Source organism: Euprymna scolopes, chromosome 10, assembly GCF_053919585.1.
Source record: "Euprymna scolopes isolate OS-2025 chromosome 10, ASM5391958v1, whole genome shotgun sequence".
Lineage (NCBI taxonomy): Eukaryota > Metazoa > Mollusca > Cephalopoda > Sepiida > Sepiolidae > Euprymna > Euprymna scolopes.
Window position 1 is genome coordinate 43,460,555 of NC_136491.1, and position 21,205 is coordinate 43,481,759.

Consider the following 21,205-nt stretch of genomic DNA (forward strand, 5'->3'; position numbering starts at 1 on the left):
TTTTAAACCCAGTCAATGACAGGTACTTTTGCTAGTATATATATATGTGTGTGTGTGTGTATGTATGTGTATGTGTATATATGTGCATGTGTGTGTGCATGTATATGTAATTATGTGCATATATGTATATAACAAATAAAATTAAATAAATCAACTAAAACAAAACACTAAATATCATAACTGCGGCTACCATCAAACAGACTATAGAGATACTTCCATTACCGGCATAATCACACACACACACACACACACACACACACACACACACACACACACATATATATATAATAAGAGCAACAAAAAAACGAAAACTAATAAGTAGACAAACCTAGGATCAATGATCAAACACACCAACCTAGCACCTAATGGGCCACTCGTGGCAGAAAGATAAGTAAACTTAATTAAATTAAGTACACAAATAAATTAAATTACGACAGCCCTTTAACTTGGAATACTCAATATATACAAATATCGTTAACTTACTAGTCCTAACCGTTAAATATGGACAAAAAAAAAAAAATAATAATAATAAAGAATTAAATAGAAAAAAAACTGTTCCATATATAACCATTTATAGTTTTATTAAAATAAATAAAATAATAAATTTCCAAAGGAAAGGCAATCCAGTGTAATAAAATAAAGACAACGAAATAGACATAGAATATACAAAATAAAATAAAGCTTAGGTAAAAGCAACAAGTTATAAACTAAAATGTATATATATATATATATATATATATATATATATATATATATATATATATATATATACAAAATAATTTTTAAAAAAGGAACAAAAAATATGTTAATTACCTAAAACACGCTTTTTTTTTATCATTACTTTCCTGTCTCAACACCACTTAAAAATCTCTTTTTTTCTTCTTCCGACCACATTACAACCATAACCAGCTCATTCTCATCCTTGACTTTACACGTCCATTTTCTTTGATGTCGACTTTGATGCATTTTTTTCTCTGTTTTTTTCCTTTCTCTTCTTGTGTACACTTCCTAATTTATATATACACATTTTTCAGCTACTGCTGCTGCTAATCTCTTTGCAAGCCAGCCATCCTTTGCTGCTGCTGATAGTTTCCTGTGCACTCATATGTACTATGTTCATACATTCCCTGAGGCAATAAAAGAAAACAAGAAAAGAAAACTGAAAATTTCACACAAACATTATAATTAAATTTAAATAAAAATGTCTTAGGTATCGTCTATTCAAAATTTTCATTTTATACTTTTTCTTCAGAAATTCCTTTGCTTATTCATTCGTTTTTTTTTTTTTTTCATTTGTAAAAATAAAGGAATTCCAACATATTATTCCAAATATTATAAGGCAATGTTTTAATACGTTGAAAGGAAAAACTACTTAGTGAACTGTTTAAATAGCGAGGATTGAGGGAGGGGGGATTTTAAGAAATTTCACTAGAGCATTGTTAAAGTGTTTCAGCTTGGTTGTGTAAGAATACAGTTTCAATTGTTAAAAATATTTTACAAAGCCAGTCAAATGATTGCAAGACCGAGTCAGAGTTTGCATAGTCTTTGATGTTTATTAATCCTGAGTTTTCAAATTCACCTAACTGAAACAGAATATTTTTATTTTAGTTATAAAGTCAGTTTATTACTTCTTAACACTCTTCGTAATGCATATGCTAGTTGTGTTTCAAGATACATTTATACATATATATTTTTTCTTATTCTCTTACACAACCCTTGATTTTCTCTCAATATTCTATCAATTATAATATTTATATCTCTCCTTGCTCATTAATATGTTTTTACGTCAACTACCCAAATAGTTTTCTTTTGGTTAAAACTTCCTCTTTGAAACCCTTGACTAAACTAGTTATAACATTGTTCCTAGTCCTATGATTAGGTTATGTGCACACCCTGCAAATTTGATCCATTGTCGACAACTTTCAGACTGCCTACAGAAAAAAAAATTTGTTGATATTTACATCGTCCATCTCTATACCCAAGGACTGTGAGCACCCCAAATATTTAGTAGGCAGTTATCTTTCTACCATAGCGGCAATGCAAGCTACTGAGCTTTATTGTCATAAAGAGTTTCAGTTATAAAGAATAATTTCTTTCATGTCCAGTGTCCTACCTGACCATCATGCAGTCTTGCATTTATTTTAAACTTAAAACTACTTAACATTTTAATATTTCAGTGTTCAGTATTTATCTGAATCGACGTAGCAAAATACTGACAAACAAAAGCATCAGACACGGTGAAAAACTGCAAATAAAACAAAATTATTTATAACTTGCTCAGCATGCTAAAAATGAGTGTCTTTTCCATTTCAGTTTCTTATTCAAAAATAATGTAAAAAAATACAATGTCTTCATATTCAATAATCATTTTTCACAATGACAGAATTAATAGTCAGTTGAGAACGACCCATAAAGCTTAGAACAAAATTACTACTCTTTATAGAAATATAGTCAGACGGTTTTTATTTTTATCACTTACTTTAGTACTTATATTTACTTTTGCACGCGTTATAATTGTTTAAACATTTATTCCGGTCTTGCAAAACCTCCAGGCAAGTTTTTTTTCAAATTTTAAAACTTTAATAATTCATAACGATAAAAGTGCTGATACCACTTAAACAGTCCAAACACAAACTTATAAAAATATGTTCAAGTCAAGACGGTTTATTCCAAAGTTTTCTCTAAAACAAAACAAGCTGTTTGCTACGCTAAAATGAGTGTGAAACAATATCGCTTATAATAATGTATAGTCGACCTCTAAGACCAGAACATTTGTTTTTAACATTAAATCATCATTGACAACCACGGTCCCCACAAAACATGAAAATATAACTGACAGGACAGAAGAAAACTCGAAAGTGAGCAGACAAGAAGAAATTTGCGACTGCATTTTTTGGTTGTTTTTTTTTTTTTTCGCCCCTCTTTTGCGACTGCATTTTTCCGTGGTAACGTTTATTTTTCTTTCTTTTTTTCTTCATATTGACCCTAATATGTTAAAAATCCTGGTCACGGCACCAAAATAAATATATGTAATGTTGCAGTTACAAACAAACAAAGGAAAGAATAAAATAAAAATCCGGGTCGGTATTTTTTTCTTTTTTAACAAAAGTTTTTATTACTGGTACTTTCCCGTCCTAACACCACTTAAAAACATGCGACCTTCTCACCTCACTTCCTCGACTTTACACATTCATTTTTTCTCTTGTTTTTTCCTTTTTCTTCTCGTGCACACTTCCTAATTTGTATATGCATGTTTTTCGGCTACTGCTACTGGTAATCTCTTCACAAACCAGACATCCTTTTCTGCCGCTATTTTCACACATGTTACATTAGCTACACCCGACTTTTCAATATCTCCATTAATAATCAATAATTTTATCCAAATTAGGTGAGGTATTTCACTAAAATTGAACCTCTCTAATAACCGTCTAACGTTTCTTGAGTAAAAGTTTACAAGGAATTCAATGGTGATCCAAATTTTGTATTTTGGTTTTATTATAATAGTCAAGTTTACGTACTCGACAAATATTCATCAATACAGCAAAAAAAAATGTTTTACTTTATTCAATTTTATAAATTGAAAATTATATAAATTAAAAAAATAAAAAAATTTGTATTATGGGGTTCAGGGAGTACATAGGGATTCTCATTTGGAAAGTCTCATTCCCAACAGAAAGTCAGTGCTTAATTACAGAAAATTTTTTTAATTATTTTTATGCATTAATTAGTAGGCATTTCTAGACATTGTTCCTCCAATAAAAGAAACTGCATATATTTATTCTTCTTAACTCAACCCTGACCCTGACCCTAACCGTAACCCATTTTGTCTTGCTTTAGTTTTACTAGTGTTGGGACGATTAATCAGAATCAGGACTCGAAAAAATCGGAACTTTTGGAGGAATCAGTATCGGAACCAGAAAACATGTGCCTGTTTTCCGATGCCAAAAACGAATATTCTTTTTTTAATTTTTTCTTTATTTTATTTTTATTTTTTTATTATACTGCTGGTAGTAATAATAGAATAATAAATATTTATTGATTTTAAACTACCAGTAAAACTAAAATTATAGTCCTCCCCCCCTCTCACAAGTGTGTTTTTATGCTGGAGAAAATGCATACACATTTAAAGTGTGTTTTTACCGCAATCGGGAAAGTAACAACTTTATAGTTAAATATTTAGAGATTTATAAAGAATCGGAATCAGACATCATCCCATCACTAATTTTTTTAAAAAAGATGTTGCAATATTATTGTAGCATTGTTTGATGTTATCATGCACATACTGAAAGAAACTGGAATCTCAAGAAGATTGCTATCATTTCAGTTATTATAGGAGCAACTGGACTTGTGAAAAAGAATTTCAAAAACTACCTGGCAAATATACCCGGTGAACAAAGTGCGTGAGAGATTCAAACAATTGCACTTAAAGGGATGGTCAGAATCTTAAAAACATCTCTCAATTGGAATATCTGAGTTAACGGGCGAATGTTTGGCATCCGGCAGGATGCTTCATCCCCAGCTTGAACAAACTGATAAGAAAATTGAAAAAAATGAAAGAACAGTAACAGCCTCCTATCATATGCTGCGATTGGTCCATTTGATGATTGATGCTCAAAAGGTGACAGAATGGTTCAACACACTTCATATACAGTATTCCAACGCTGGATTAATATGAAATCATGTTCTCCACTTAACAGCAAATGCCGACCCCAGGCCGTTTCCATGGTTTCCTTTTCCTTCATCGTTTTTTGTAGCCGTGTCATTTTCTCTCACACTGACCGTTGCCAAGGGAGCGCACATGTGTACATAAGTATTTTATATAAAAAAGAATGAAACAACTCAAAAGAAAACATAGGAAACACATTCTTATGGATGTCAGTTGGGCTCTTGGTGCATGTGTGTCACCATCACAAGAAACAACTTCTAAGGGCTAATGTCCACACTGTCTGTTGAGGCCTTTTTGTTCTTGATTGACGTCAGTTCATCTCGGACTGTTCCAAATCATAACCTGCCTTTTACTGTTAGATTCAAAACTGTGTCCTTAACTGTCACAAACTCAGGACTGTCTGCAAATTGTCCTTATCATAAACTGTTGCAAAACTCATTATCACTCTTAAAACTGTCCATAAACTAAATAAGCATATCTACCTTTATGGCCGGTCTTTTGTCTGTCACACCTTGATTAACAATCTTATTTTAGTTCCTTCTGCCATGTTTAACTTGCAACTGTCCTCAACTTTCATTGATAAACTGTATTAAAACTCATTGCCACCGATAAAATAAACTTTAAAATATACTGACTGATCTTTTGTTCTCGTTACTGTCACATCATGATTAACAATCCTATTTCAGCTTTCAGAGGATTAGTTGGCCAAAACATGGTGAGACGACAACAACTATGGAAGGCGGTTATTACTGAGGATACAGTTAAGAGACTCAGCATTCCTATCCCAATGAAGGCCAGAGGAATAGTTGGCTGAAACGTGATGAAACAACAACTATGAAGATGAGGATAACAGTTTGCAAATAAATAAATAAATTTTTCTGTGTCGTGTGAAAGTAAAGTCTGTTTGTAATGCAATGATTTTTTCTATTGTCTGTTGTGTGGTTTGGTAAATTGTATTGCACACAGTGTAATATAAACCAACCAAATCATTATTATTTTAAAGTTCAAATGTCTTCTGCTTTTCTTTTTCAAAAGTTTTCAAACATTTTCCACTTTTTTCTCTTCATTACATAATGTATCTTTTTTTCTTTTCACTTTGCAGACAATGTGATGGTGTGTACCTCATCCCATCCCTAACAATTGTATACAGACATTTTGTCTTGAAGTGTTTGCAACACGCAAACCCACATTGCCATCATCATGATCAACCCTAATTCCATCAATATCAACCGTGCCATTCTATTCTGCAATGTTTACCATCTGTTCTATGCTGCCGCTAAGGCCTCGCTGTTTCCGTTTCTCACCCTCTTCTACCGTCACCTCGGTTTGTCTGCTGTCCAGGTTGGTTACTTAATGGCCGCAAAGATGCTATCTGCATTTTTATGGGCATCAGTCTGGGCTCAGCAGGCCATCCGCTTACGAAGAAGACGTTTTTACCTGTTTCTTTCTCTCACAATGATGATGGCTACGAACTTATGCGTGTGGTTCATTGCAGCATCAATTGACGACAATTTGCAGGCTAAATGTGGAATGGTAAACACAAAAGTTACGGCAAAACCTGCATTGATCACTCACAGAATCTACGTTAATTTTACTTCCACTTCATGGCCAAATGGCATCACAAATCAATCCACAACTCATAAACCGTTTTCAAGCACTCATAAACCGTTTTCAAGAACAGCGAAGAATTCAACCACAACCCCTACAATGACCACTTTAGAATCGACGAATAATTCCACAGATGAAATAAATGCTACTTTCGTAGCTATTCCTACCACAACATATCCAAAAACTCATTTTACAACGGAAATTACCAAGCCAACAAATGCAGCACCCGAAAGCACAAATAGTTCTTCATCAATGAAGAGAAATGAAACTGCAAAAATAGAAAACACTCAAAGACGAAATAAACGGACTGCTGTCACTGCAAATGGAATTACGAGCCAAACTTCAGCCATTTCCTATTCATCATTGTTTAGCAACAATTCTTGGGACTTCCATGTGTGGTGGCTGAAATTTAAAGCGTATATGATAAGCGTAATAGCAAAAGAGAGTACGCGTGTGTTCTTGGTGATCCTTTTAATAATTATAATCGGAGAACCCATTGCTTCGGCTTCAGAAAAACTGGCTGATGATAGTTGGTACGATCTCCTGGATTGCATCGATCGGCTGGAAAAATATGGCAAACACCGAATATGGACCTCGGTTGCTTTCTTCTTGGTTCCGACAATGATTGGTTATTTTGTTGAGAATACAAAATGCATTTTAGCATTCCAGATGAATCATATTCTCATTCACTGTTTTGCGTTTGCAATATTCCTCGGATTATCGATTATCTTGACACTGATGCTTCCGATGCCCCTAAATACCAAACTGGTCTCCTCGAATCGGATAAAGAAAGGGGTAGAGATCACATGCTTCGGATGCAACGGCTTTGTTTACATGACGACCGTATTCTTCATGGGTGCCTCGTACTCAACGGTCAGTAACTTTTTGTTCTGGCTCATTGAGGACCTCGGGGGCCATGAGGGTGTGATGGGATTGTGTATAATGGTGGGGACCTTTTCAGAATTTCCCATCTTGCTTTACGGCGAGTATCTTGTGAAACGCATGGGAACGCGAGCCGTTATCACAATGTCAATGTTCTTTTTCAGCATCCGTGTCCTCATCTACACCTTCGTCTTTTCGGCGTGGTTCATCTTGCCACTGGAACTGTTTCATGCCTTCACTCACACAGCTTTGTGGTACGCTGTTTTTAGTAACCCCATCTTTAATGTTAACCCTGAGATCGACCGCAGCATTCGGAATATCTTATCATCCGCATACTTTGGGGTTGGTTTCTCAGTGGGTAGTCTTATATCCGGATATATTGTGGATTACTGGGATCTGGCGATGCTTTACCGTATCGTTGCAGCGTTTTGCAGCGTTTGGTCGATTGTCTTTTTCATAATCGACAGATACATGCCGAAGCGTACCCCGGTTAAATATCAGCGCATATTGCAAGCCGAAGAGGAGGAGAACAGTGACGACTCTACTGCAGCTGTTGAATCTGATTGGCTGGAACAGGCCCTAAAAGAATCCTGAGATGTCTTCTTGTTAAAATAGTCAATTCAAATGCAAAGAAACTATAAAACTCTTGAGAAATGTTTGTAGTTGGTGGCCATTTTGGGAGATAGAGTTCCATTCAGGAATGTAAGGAATGCCACAAAACATTCCGATGATGTCACTGAGTTTTTCCATGATTACAATATGGTGATTATTTGTTTCCTTCTAACCAAAAGAAGTAGATAATACTAAGAAATATTTTATGCATTTTAATTTTTTGCATCAAACACAAAAAAATATGCTTGTCCATTTGATACAGGATGACCCCCCCCCCACCTCTGAATGTTTTTTAAATTTCAATTATCGAATCTAATTCTCTTTACAGTTCAGCAATATTTGGTGCCAATAAACTTTAGTCCCAATATGCCTGACTCATGAATATCCAACAGTTTTCTAGATGCAAATATTTAATACAGGGTGACATCCACTCTTCAGCCTCCCTCAATTATTTTTTTGAATTCCACATACAGAATTGTTAAAAAAATTCATAATCTTCTCTGCAATCCAACCATATTACCTACAAATAAACTTCAGTCTAATATGCCTGACTTGTCCACCAAGTTTCAGTCATAAATGTCCAACAGTCTTTATTTTATCACTGTTTGATTATCTGTGGGGCACTTTGGTGATCGCTTCATCAGTAAAAGGCATGATCCCGAATGGGCTTCCCACTCACTGAACCTTAACCCTTCGCCTTCTCTTGATTGTGATCTGAGGATGTTATCTTAGAGATAATATCTTTTGAAACAATCCATAGACTTATCTTGAACTAAAGAGAACTATCACAGCCAAAATAATTGATTATGGACAATTTTAAATATCAATATCTGTGGAAAAGATATGGAGTTCTGCTTGGCTTGGAATCTATACCAGAAGCACAAATAAGATTTCAAACTTCCTGAGGGTGGTGGCGGTAGAAAAAGTCGGAAAGAAATTAAAAGATTCAGGAGTTTTATCTGTTACCTTATATTTTATGTAATGTTATATTTTATCATATCTTTCTCTTATATTTTATTTAAAAGATGATGTTTATTAAATCAATCCACAAATTATACATAACAGTAACACCAAGAGAAGAACGTTTAAAAATTGTTGACAATTTTGCATGCCGTATCCAGTTGAATAGCAATAGATCAAAGACTATTGGGTATAAGAAAGGGAGAGATTTTGAATATGATAGACCACTGCTCTGTGGCTACCCCCTCTGCACCCCATTGTGTTATTGTCTTGTGATTGTGAAACCCATTTAGGATCACATCTCTTATGGATGAGACGATGGGCAAAGTGTCCCCCACATATATGATAATAAAACAAAGACTATGGAACTTTTATGACAAACTTAGTGAACAAATCAGGCAAACACTGAAGATTATTCATGCAAAATATGGTTGGATTGCAGAAAGGAACATGAATTTTATTGAGAATTCCATGTGTGACATATTTTTTTTGCATGATGGCGTCAGTTGATTAATATTTTCATTCTATTCTATTGCAGAACTAAAAATTATTATTTCTATTTTATGCTTGAGGAAATTAAAGAAGTAAAAAAAGAACTTATTATTTTGCCATTTAGTTTACATATGTATTTGCGGTGTGTTCAAACCCTATGTAAATTAGATGGTAATTTTCACTGAAAAAAGTGTTACACTTTTTCTAAGTAAAGAGACATTTAAAAATATACATATATATATATATATATATATATATATATATATATATATATATATATATATATATATATATATAGTCTGTTTATTATACAAAAATTATTGGTTACATGTGTACATATTTGTTTCAGTGGAATCCCAATTCAAAAGAGACCACTTCATTAGAACAAAAGCATACACATATGCAACCAATAATATTTGAATAATAAACAGACTATAAACCAGCTCTGCCCTCCATTGAGCACTCTTTAATAATAGCGATTCTGTGGTATTTAATTGTTACGCATTGAGTTACCTACCCTTTGTTTATTTTACGTCGCCCCTTTTAATTGGCACATATTATTTTGTTATTATTATTAATTTTATTTATTAAACATTTGAATATTTTATCCAAATATTTATTACATTTTTTTAAAAATATTTTATCCATAACTTTTGTGCACAAAAATATTTAATAAGCATTTAAAAAAAAAAAAAAAATTAAGCATGTTTTAGCGATATTAACAACTTTGAAATGCTGTTATTTTATTTTTTTCTGCTACCTTAGCATTTTTTAAAAGCTATAAGCTTTTTTTGTATTCATATATATATATATATATATATATATATATATATATATATATATATATATATATATATATATATATATGAATCGCCCTTATTTTTTATGGGACATATTTATTTATTTATTTATTTTTATTATTAAATATTATTTACATGCATAAAGGTATATCTGTGGACATGCATGTTTCTAGCTTTTAGCCGTCGCCAGCATAGGTTAGGATCAAACTCAGTATTAGTGTCATGAGTTTGATCCTTACCTATGCTGACGATGACTAAAAGCTGGAAACATACATGTCCATAGGTATATCTTTTTGCACATAAATAATATTTAATAATATATATATATATATATATATATATATATATATATATATATATATATATATATATATATATATATATATATATACAAGGAAAGGACCCGGAAGAAAGACACAAATCAGTAATTATTAGAAACAAAATATATTAAACAGGAAAACAAATATAACAAATAAAGAGTCCAAGTGCCAAGTGTGCATAACACTGAGAGACATATTCTCCCGGTCTTTATAGTAAGTGGAAGAGTTCATTATTATCCATAAGGTGCGCAAACCACAACATTAAATATAACCATATTACAATATGAAGTGGTTCTGGTACCTCTGTGCCTGCTTATCTGTCTTGGTAAAATATATATCTTTCTCTTTTGACTATCTGTAATGTTGAATACATGCAACTCTATATCATACAAATAAAACCTCCATTTTAAATAAGATTCGTGTGTCTGTGATCGATCATGTGAAGAGATGAAAGCATAAATCCTTGCATATATACACTACATCACGCCACTACAGTAGGGACTCCATAATATACTACCAAAGCAAGTGTATTAATTCTATTAAACACCCTTGAACATCATCAGAATGGTTGCGTGTATTCCTCACGTTTCTGCAATAGAACTCAATTTTAAAATGGTGCCCTTCATTAAATGGATTGGATTTTTCTCAAGTCCTAAATTGAGAATCATTTATGGAAAGAAGAAGATCGATGATCTGTAAAGTTGGGGTTAATTATTTTAAACATGTTTCGATGATCAAAGAAATTTTAAGTCTTTTTTTTTTATAGTAGCTTTGCATGTTCTCTCATGAATTTTAATATATTTTTTTGGTAACGGAATAAATAAAATTACCAATAGACGTTTATTGGAAACCAATAGACAAACAGAATGTACCAGGGTTGCACAGAGTCCGTCATAAGCAACTATATGATTTTATGTCAACTTAATAAATGTGACACTTTCCTCTATTCTCTATCTGTGCCTACAACTAAACGCAAATTCCATAAACAAAGTTTCTTCTTTAAAACTGCTTGTGAAACTTTATATAGTAGGTCTGTTTTCAGCTGGCTTTAACGTGGTTGTTTTCAAGTCTAATATAAACAAATTCTTGTTGAGCCGCCCTCTTAAATTAGCAATTTCTATCTAATTTCCACCACTATGGTGTTGTTTCATCAGCCACCTGGTACTTATGAACCCTTATCCTTGAGCAGTTTTCTGGCCTTGATAAGTAACCACTTATCAAGGCCAGAAAACTTGTAAAAAAAAAAATGGAAAAAATATGGGGTTGCAAAATATAATCTAACAAATGGCTAAGTTTTTTGCAACATAAAACATAATGTTCATTAGAGCATTTAGTAAAACTCTGTGTGCTTTCCATAGAGCTTAACCCATTTCGCTAATCTTTCAAACATTGAGTAGCATACTTCGGTGTACAGGGTGGCCGAAAAGTCCCAGGACACTATACAGTGTCCTGGGACTTTTCGGCCACCCTGTACATCTAGATACAAAAATAGGTTTCAGTCTCCTAAAATTCGAAAAGGATACAGTGTCCTGGGACTTTTCGGCCACCCTGTACATGTCCAATGGCAGCTCGGATTTGTTCCGAGTTCAATGAGTTCAAGTTCAATGATGCCATAAAAATATTCAATTTCCTCTTTCAAATGCTACATGAAAGTGACGAAATTCTTACAAATGCTACATGAAAGTGACGAAATTCTTACAAATGCTACATGAAAGTGACGAAATTCTTTCAAATGCTACATGAAAGTGACGAAATTCTTACAAATGCTACATGAAAGTGACGAAATTCTTACAAAGTTTGTATTTGTTATTAGATTTTCACCCCAAACAAGGAACAGTGCCACTTTGATGTAGGGGGCTACTATCAGGGACATAAGTTGCAGGGATACTATGTAGGGAGTTGAGCAGCAAAATGTTTGTTCACATTAGACTTGAACTTCTGCATGTCAGTACAGTTGAGGAAGCAGGAAACCGGAAGGGAATTCCAAAGTCTAGCAGTTCTGGGGATTAAACTATTAGAGTAGAAGGCTTTCTTACATTTAGGGATCTCTACTGTGATAGGGTGGGACTTTGCTGCTTGTCAGGTTTGTCGGGTGTATTTCCGTTGAGGCAGAGGGATGCAACATTTCGTCGATGGGACAAAGGTTGAAGCTTAGTTACAGTCAAAATAAAATATATAGTCATTAATGTCGAACCCTGTATTTATTTACCGGACGATGCCCGGGATCCATTTTATTAAAATTTGTTTTGTAATCATCTCTCTGTTTTATAATAACTCCTGTTTTTTGTTAAGTTCAGTACCCAAGCTAAAAAGTCACATAAGGAATGCTAACTCTTACTAAAATGATAAAGATTATTCTCCTTAACTGGTTTTTCTTTAAAAATGTTTATTTAAAAATGTCTCCATATTGGCAAACAACTGAACCGGATTAAGTTCTTTTTTTGCTAGGTTCAGAACCTTTGTGACCCCACCCCTCCAGAAAACATGGACTTTGCTAATCTATTAGGGATTGAGTTACATACTTTAGTGCACATTTCCAATGGCACTTGGGTTATGGTAGCTCAGATGTGTTCCTTGAGCTCAATGATGCTTTAAGAATAGATGATTCTTGCTTTTGAATACTATATGAAACAGGAGAAATGAGCAAAGTTACAAATAAAATGTATCATTACTTATGACGGATCCTGTAAATGTCTTTTTTTAAAATGTACTAATATCGGATGTGGGAGGATTAGAATGATGTAGAAAGCAGAAATTTCTACTAGAAGTTTAAAGTAGAGATTAAGTTGACATATCGATGGAAATGACTTCGTAGGAAGTTGATGTGGCAGAATAAGAGAGTCAAATTTGTAAAAGAAACAGATGTTTTCTCGGTGCGTCGTGTAATGTTTTCACCAATGAGCGACCAATAAACCAAATGAATTGAATATCTTTATACATATGAGTTGTTTATACATGCTGGGTTATTTTATTCTCTTTACCGTTGCTGGGTTTCTTTATGTCATCTAATGGTCGGCGATTGTCTGTTTAACTTAGATGAATAAAACTGTTCATGCTTGAAAGATACAATAAGACTTTTACTGAGTTTTTTCAAGGTTTTATTGAGAAGAATGGACTTAGAAAAGAGAGAGAGACTAAATAACTGATTAATTATTTACTTCTTAAATTTACTAACCTAGTAATATAAGAAATGAACAGAGAGAGACATTGGTGGCATTCACTGAGATTATCAATCTTCTACATCATTATAACGTGTCTCATTCACATTCTTCCAATGGAGAGACTGAGCTGAAAACCTTAAGTTTTTCCCATCATTTGACTATTTTATTTAGAGTTTAATCTCTTGCTCCTGCCTTGTCAACCATCTTTCGTTCAACCCTGGGAACAATTCTGTTTTACAGATCTGGGTTATTATGACATGCCCTAAAGTGACTCGTATCAAAATTCATACTAGTTGATGTAATTGCTACCTACTAACATAGGGCCCCTACTATTTAACTGTTTTACCCCCTTACATATCTATTTCAGCTTTCTGACTGAGAGGCTGAAGCGAATATGTAAAGTGCTCTGCTCTCAGAGAGAGATCTAATACTGTTTTGTAGAGACTTTCTTACATTAGTCTCATTTGTGTAAATTGTCACATGAAGAGATTGGTCCAATATTACTGAGGAGAAGGGAGTTTGCCCTTCCACATATTACTCTACACTCATAAGGACACATGTAAAATTACTAAACGGCGAAGACTAAAAAGTTTCTTCTTGTTTTTATCCAACGAAACATGTCTAACAGAAGATTTGCTGCATGAATATACTTTGATAAAATTATTATTAAAACAGTTTCTTTTTAAGATTTCACTTTTCTCAAGTTTTTATTTCATTGTAAATTTAAATTTTATTTCAGATTTTCAGCCCAACACGAAGATTAACCTTAACCCTAACTTTCTCCCGAGAAGTTTTCAATCGACTAAAATATTTACATCATATCGATACATATAAATAAATTATGCAACACTCTTAGTCCACAACTACCTGACCAATTTCACAAGAAAGAAAACAGATCCAGAAAAAGTTATATGACTAGTAAATTAACCTAGTACCACCAGGCGAAGAATGAGGACCAATATGTACTCCTAGCCTTGAACCTCATAATAACATTTTTATTCTGATTTTTTTAATTTTCATAATTTTCAATTTTATAATATAAAAAAAAGATGGACTACATTAATAAGTTACTTCATTTATCTATTAAAATAGATTATCTCCCTTTGTCTATTGTGTTATTAAATTATCTCCCTTGTTTTCTAAAATACCTATCCTACCTGATGCGACATTCATACTGGGCGTGTTAAGCCGGTTTCCTTTGAAGGAAAAAGATTCTAGGGGATATTACCAGTGGTCCAGAATTGCATGTACAGCAGAACCCTGGGATACAGCATTAATCCGTTCTGGGGTTGGGATCTTAAGGTGAAATCGTATGGTGAGGCCTAAGCAAAATTTTATACCGTACATATTAAAAATTAGTAACAAAATACAGTACAGTATATATAATACACATGTATATAATCAAATAACATTGTAAGGTGGGGTAAATACCATAACCAGGGGCCGGAAAACATCGTATTCCACATCATAACCTGAAAAAAACGTATCCTAGAGCCACTGTATCGCGGGGTTCTACTGTATATCCCTGGGCAGTTAAAATGATAATCTTAATTTTTTTTGTAGAAAGACGTCATTGTCTTCCCACATGCATTTCAAAATGACACCTCTCTAATACTGACCAGGCCCAACATTGCTTAACTTTGATGATCTAATGAAATCAGTCAATACGATTATGCTATTATTTGGATTCATTGGATCACTGGTCTCATCTTGAATACTATTTTCACAGCATTTCGGTTTATATAACCTCCAACCTTCTTCAGGTGTATCTTGTCGAATTCAGGAATGTTTCTCTCAAACAAGATACACTTGAAAAACAACACTCAGACATTAATTCAAATATACAAAGACATACCTATATATCTTCTTTATTATTATGTTTAGACCGATTAGATTAACAATTATTACTTTCAAATAAATATGTGGTGTTTTTGCAGTGTACACAACGTGTTACATTTCAGGTAGGATTTCAAAGTAAAATTTATATGGTATCTTTCTTTTTTATTAAATTGTTAGGTGAAAGTGGAGAACAGTTAAAAAGTCCCCCTCCTTATGTTAAGAATGACTTTCTAAATAATGTCATTCTTTCAGCATAATTCGTACACTGCACAAGTCCCAAAAATCCAAAAATTCTAACGTTCCGAATACGTGCGTTTTTTTTACATTACATTTACGAAAACAGTAGCTGAGCAGCGACTTGGTACCCACCAGTTTTGGCAAATAGCAAACAGAATCCTGAAAAGAAGCGTATGTTCTATCGCAACTATCATAAATGGACCTGAGGTAATCTCGTCAGCATCAGAAAAAGCCAAACTCTTTGCCAAGAACTTTGCAGCAAATTCTAACCTTTGCGACCAAGGCTGCCAACCTCCAATATTTCTTCCTGTATCAGAAAACATGCTATGTGATATACAAATATCTGTACGTGATATTGCCAAACTAATCAAAAACCTTGATTCCAGTAAAGCAACCGGCCCTGACGGTATTCCAATTATAGTACTCAAAAGACTTCAACCAGAACTAGTGCCCATACTTACAAAAGTGTTTAAACATTGTCTTAAGGAGAATTGCTTCTCATCACCCTGGAAAATCGCATCAGTATGCCCTGTATTTAAGAATTCAGGTATTCGCTCATCTCCCTCTCAATACAGGCCAATAAGTCTCCTGCGCATCATAAGTTGCTGGAATCTGTGTTAAATAGAGAAGTAATCAACCATCTCAGCAAAAATAACCTTCTTAGTGACACGCAATATGGTTTCTGTTCTGCTAGATCTACAGCAGATGTGCTTACAGTTATATCTCATAGGATTAACGAATCTCTCGGCAGAGGCAACCTTTCTAGGGCAATTGTTTTTGACATATCAAAGGCCTTTGATAGAGTATGCCATAAAGATTTACTTCACAAGATCTCCAGCTACGGTATAGCTGGAAATATCTTCTCAATTATTAAATCATTTCTCTTTGATAGGTTCATAAGAGTAGTGGTTGATGGGCAGAAATCAGAAGCTCACAGTATTAATGCTGGAGTCCATCCTGGACCCAACTCTCTTCCTGATCTACATTAATAATCTTCCAAGTCACATCCTTACATCATTTGTAGACATTTATGCTGATGACACTACTATCTATGGTAGCACATCTAAGACTGTAAAGGACCAAGTTCTTTCTAATTCTCTCTCCTCTGATCTTGAACATGTGGTACAATGGGGAAAGGGGTGGCTGGTTAAAACGAAGCTTCTAAACGAAGCTTTTATCTTTACACCATCAACACTCTAATTCCCATCTGGCATCAGTTGAAATGAATGGCTCTCGTCTTGAGGAGACCTCATGTTTTGACAAGCTTCTGGGCTTGACCTTTACTCTTGATCTTAAATGGAACACATACATTAAATCCATAGCCAAGGCTGCTAGAAAAATGGTGGGATCCTTCTAGCGATCCAGTAGATATCTCACTGCAATTCTCTATCTATATAAGAGCCATATTATACCAAAATGTGGAAGCCATCCATCCAATGGTTTATATATATATATATATATATATATATATATATATATATATATAATAACTGTATATATAATATCTGTAATAACATCTTTGTACAGATACTTCTTCAGACATTTGTCAAAAAAAAAAGTCCTATTGGCGATGGCTGTCTATATTAACAAAAACAGAAGATATTATGCTAAACGACACCCACTCCAGCTCTGTTGCTGGAATGTGAGAACACTTATTGACAATGGTAAAAGACTAGAACAGAAGACTGCAATTTTCACTAAGGAATTGCAAAGATACAATATAGACATTGCTGCACTCTCTGAGACACGTTTCGCAGGTGAGGATCGACTAGTTGAGCGTGAGTTGGGCTACACGATCTTCTGGTCTGGTAGAGCTGAAAAGGAGAGGTGTGAGGCTGGTATTGGTTTTGCAGATAAGAACTCCTTAATTGACAAGATCGAACAGTCAGTAGGCATAAATGACCGTGCAATGACATTGAGAATACCCCTTGCTGCTGGTCGTTACATGAATGTTCTTTCTGTCTATGTGCCGACTCTTACTTCGTCTGAAGACGATATTACTTTCTTTTATCACTGGTTTGCCAAGTTGGTGGTTCTTGGTGACTTCAATGCATGGGTTGGATCAGGCAATGAGACTTGGTCTCCGTTGGGTCCATATGGCATTGGTAGAGTCGATTCAAATGATATGCTGCTTCTCCATCTCTGCAGCGAACTAAATCTTGTTATCACCAACCTTTTTCCTACCAGAAAAACAAAGAGACCTAGTTCCATCCCCAATCTAAACATGGCCATTTGCTTGATTACATACTGTGTAGACGTGGTGATCTTGGAAATTTTTGCAAAGTTAGAGTAATGCATGGTGCTGAATGTGGTACTGATTATTTAATGGTCAGAGCTAAACTGAAAATTACAGTTCGCAAAAAAAGCTGTTTCAATGGTGTCAAAGTGCCTAAACGTATTGATGTTTCCAAATTGAAGGATCCAGTCGTATAAAGTTCCTTGAAATCTGCTTTCAACCAAGTGGATTTCTCAGATTGTGATTGGGAGACAATAAGAGTTACAATATACCAAAAAGGTGTTGAAGCTCTTGGATTGAAGGTTCCCAGACATCGAGATTGGTTTGCTGATAATTTCAATCAATTTAACCCTCAAATTGATAAAAAGCGGAAAGCTTATTTGAAACTTCTCAACTCTTCACCTCTGAATAAGCCAGCTTTCGCTGCCCACTTCTCTTCTGTGCGGAATGAGGTTCAGTGTTGTGCGTGCCAAATAAAAAAAACAAATGGTGTTCTGACCTCTCCAGGGAGATACAGACTGCCTACGATCATAGAGATGTCAAGACATTCTAGACTTTGCTTCATTAGGCTTATGGTCCGAAATCCTCTTCAATTACACCACTGGCGAAGGATGGGAGAACCTTGCTGAAAACCTCAGATGAAATTAAGCATCGATGGCATGAACACTTTCATGATCTTTTTCATAACCCATCCAATGTTGATGTTGCTGCAATAGAAAGTATCTCTCAATGTTCCTTTTGTCCGGAACTTGATGTTGAACCGACTCTTGTGGAAACAGTTGACTGCATAAAACAGATAAACTCGAAAAAAGCCCCTGGGCTGGATGGGATCCCTGTTGAGCTGCTGATACATAGTGGTGTTAATGTACATTGTGTGGTCCACTCTTTGATACTGTCAGTATGGCAGGGTGACCCGGTTGCCCAGGATTGGGTAGATGGCATCTTGGTTATGTTGTACAAAGGAAAGGGTACAAGGTCTGATTGTGGAAATTATCGAGGTATCTTGCTGCTGAGTGCGGTTGGAAAGGTATTTGCACGGCTCTTGCTAAACTGATTGGAAAAGTATGCATGTCTTAATATCCTTCCGGAATCTCAGTCTGGTTTTAGAGGTGGGCAAGGAATTGTGGATATGGTGTTTTCTGCTAGACAGCTCTTGGAAAAATTTATTGAGTAGCATATGCCTCTTTGCCAGGTGTTTGTGGACTTAACCAAGGTGTTTGACACAGTCAACCATGAGGCTCTCTGGAAAGTGCTGAAAAATTTGGCTGTACACCTGCTTTTACAGACAAGTTCATGCAACTTCATCATAGTATGAAAGGTCGCATCAACTACAATGGTGGGCTTTCGGAAGAATTCCCCATTGATAATGGTGTGAAGCAGGGTGATTTAGCTGCACCAACATTGTTTTCACTCTATCTGACTGCTGTGCTCTGGGATGGTTTCCATGATTGCGATATGGGTGTTTATATTAGATTCTGAATGACTGGAAAAGTGTTCAAGAAGATTTCAAGCCAAAACACTTGTTAGTGATAGACTTTTTAGGGAACTGCTGTATGCTGATGATGCTGACCTGGTAACACACTCCCTAGTAGATATGCAACTAGTGATGAATCTCTTTACAAATTCTTGTACCTGCTTCTGACTGACAGCATTAAGAACACTAAAGTCATGTACACTCCTGCTCCTGATGATCTGTATGTGGAACCTGATATCTTCATCTGTGGAAAGTGCCTTGAAGTCGTAATAATTTTGCCTACCTTGGGAGTACCTTATCAGATGATGGCACTCTTGATGTGGAAATAAGACAGAGAATCAGCAAGGCATCTGATGCTTTTGGAAGGTTACAAGATAGAGTCTGGTCTGACGGTGATCTAACTCTGACAACTAAAATTTAAATATATCAAGCATGTGTAGTACCATTCCTACTCTACGCATCTGAAACTTGGACCTTGTACCGGCCACATATAGAATTGCTCGAGAGGTTCCATCAGCACTGCCTTAGATACATTCTTGGTTTAAAGTGGGATAGCTTTGTCCCTGATACATATGTCTTAAAAAAGGCCAAAACAACCAGTATTGTTACCATTGTTATTAAAAACCAGATGCGTTGGGTGAGTCATCTCATCCGGCTTGTAGACTATCGACTCCCAAAACAGTTGTTCTATGGTGAGCTCTTTCTTGGAAAAAGACCCCAGCACAAGCCCAAAAAACGTTTTCGTGATAGTATCAAGGAGAGTCTGGTGAGCTTTCATATTCCTGTTGACAGTTGGGAGTCTCTAGCGCGTGATCGCAAGCAGTGGAGGACACTAATATATAGGGGCGCAGAACATTTTGAAGCAACCAAAATAGACAGAGTGAAGCTTAAGAGAGAATGTAAGAAATGCCAAACCTTGCCGCCCAACCATGGAGATCTCTGGATCTGTGAGGTGTGTGATCGGGCTGTGTTGTCTAAGGCAGGTTTTGTTAATCACATGAAAGCCCACGATAATACAGGTTCCGCTGCTGTTAGTTTCATCCAAACCAGTGAACGTTTTCAGTGTCATGTCTGCTTGAGGGTGTGCAAGTCGCTGGCAGGGCTAAAAAGTCATCTTCGGGCACATGGACTTTTAGTGACTGAGGGAGTGGCTCTCGTCTGACAAGACGTTGCAATCATCATATATATAAAAATGTAATTATTGGTTCGTTCGTTATTAATAGTCTAAATAACCATTGGACGGATGGCTTCCACATTTTGGTATAATATGGTTACTGTATCCATGCGTGTTTTTATATATCTCGTTTTAATTATAACATTATACTTAATTTTTCTTTAATAAATAGGTGGTTTTCTTTGTACCGATGGGCCATTTTTTTATTTGGGGACATATCACTGCCTGCCGTCAAGTGACATCACTAAAAGGATCTTTTGGTCTCACTACTACATTAATTAATCGCCATATATATTTTATAACTTACTATATATATATATATATATATATATATATATATATATATATATATATATATATATATATATGCCTTTATATATATATATGCCTTTATATATATATATATATATATATGCCTTTATATATATATATATATATATATATATATGCCTTTATATATATATATATATATATATATATGCGTTTATATATATATATATATATATATATACCTTTATTCATTTATCAATTAAACAAATATTAATAACAAACAAAAAGTGCAAATTTTACCGAATACGTGCGTTTTTATTACTTTTAATTTTTCTGATAGAGCTTTCTTACACAGGACAGTATGACAACACAAAATACAGGTGTATTTCACCGATAAAAATTGCCTTACAAATTTTTGTATGTGTGTTTGCGGTTCTGTATTGTTGTTTTTTTAGAAAATTTTCCTGAAACATT

General features: G+C 34.6%; 1 protein-coding gene across 1 annotated transcript in view; it reads left to right on the forward strand.

Moving 5' to 3' along the window:
* Positions 1-7,946, forward strand: part of LOC145285952 (major facilitator superfamily domain-containing protein 6-like protein B) — a 34,784-nt gene extending 26,838 nt beyond the window's left edge. The window contains exon 2 of the mRNA XM_080134473.1: positions 5,769-7,946. Coding sequence (XP_079990599.1) covers positions 5,867-7,750 — 1,884 coding nt within the window. The 5' untranslated portion in view covers positions 5,769-5,866 and the 3' untranslated portion in view covers positions 7,751-7,946. The remainder of the gene's footprint in view (positions 1-5,768) is intronic.
* The last annotated feature ends 13,259 nt before the right edge of the window (positions 7,947-21,205 follow it).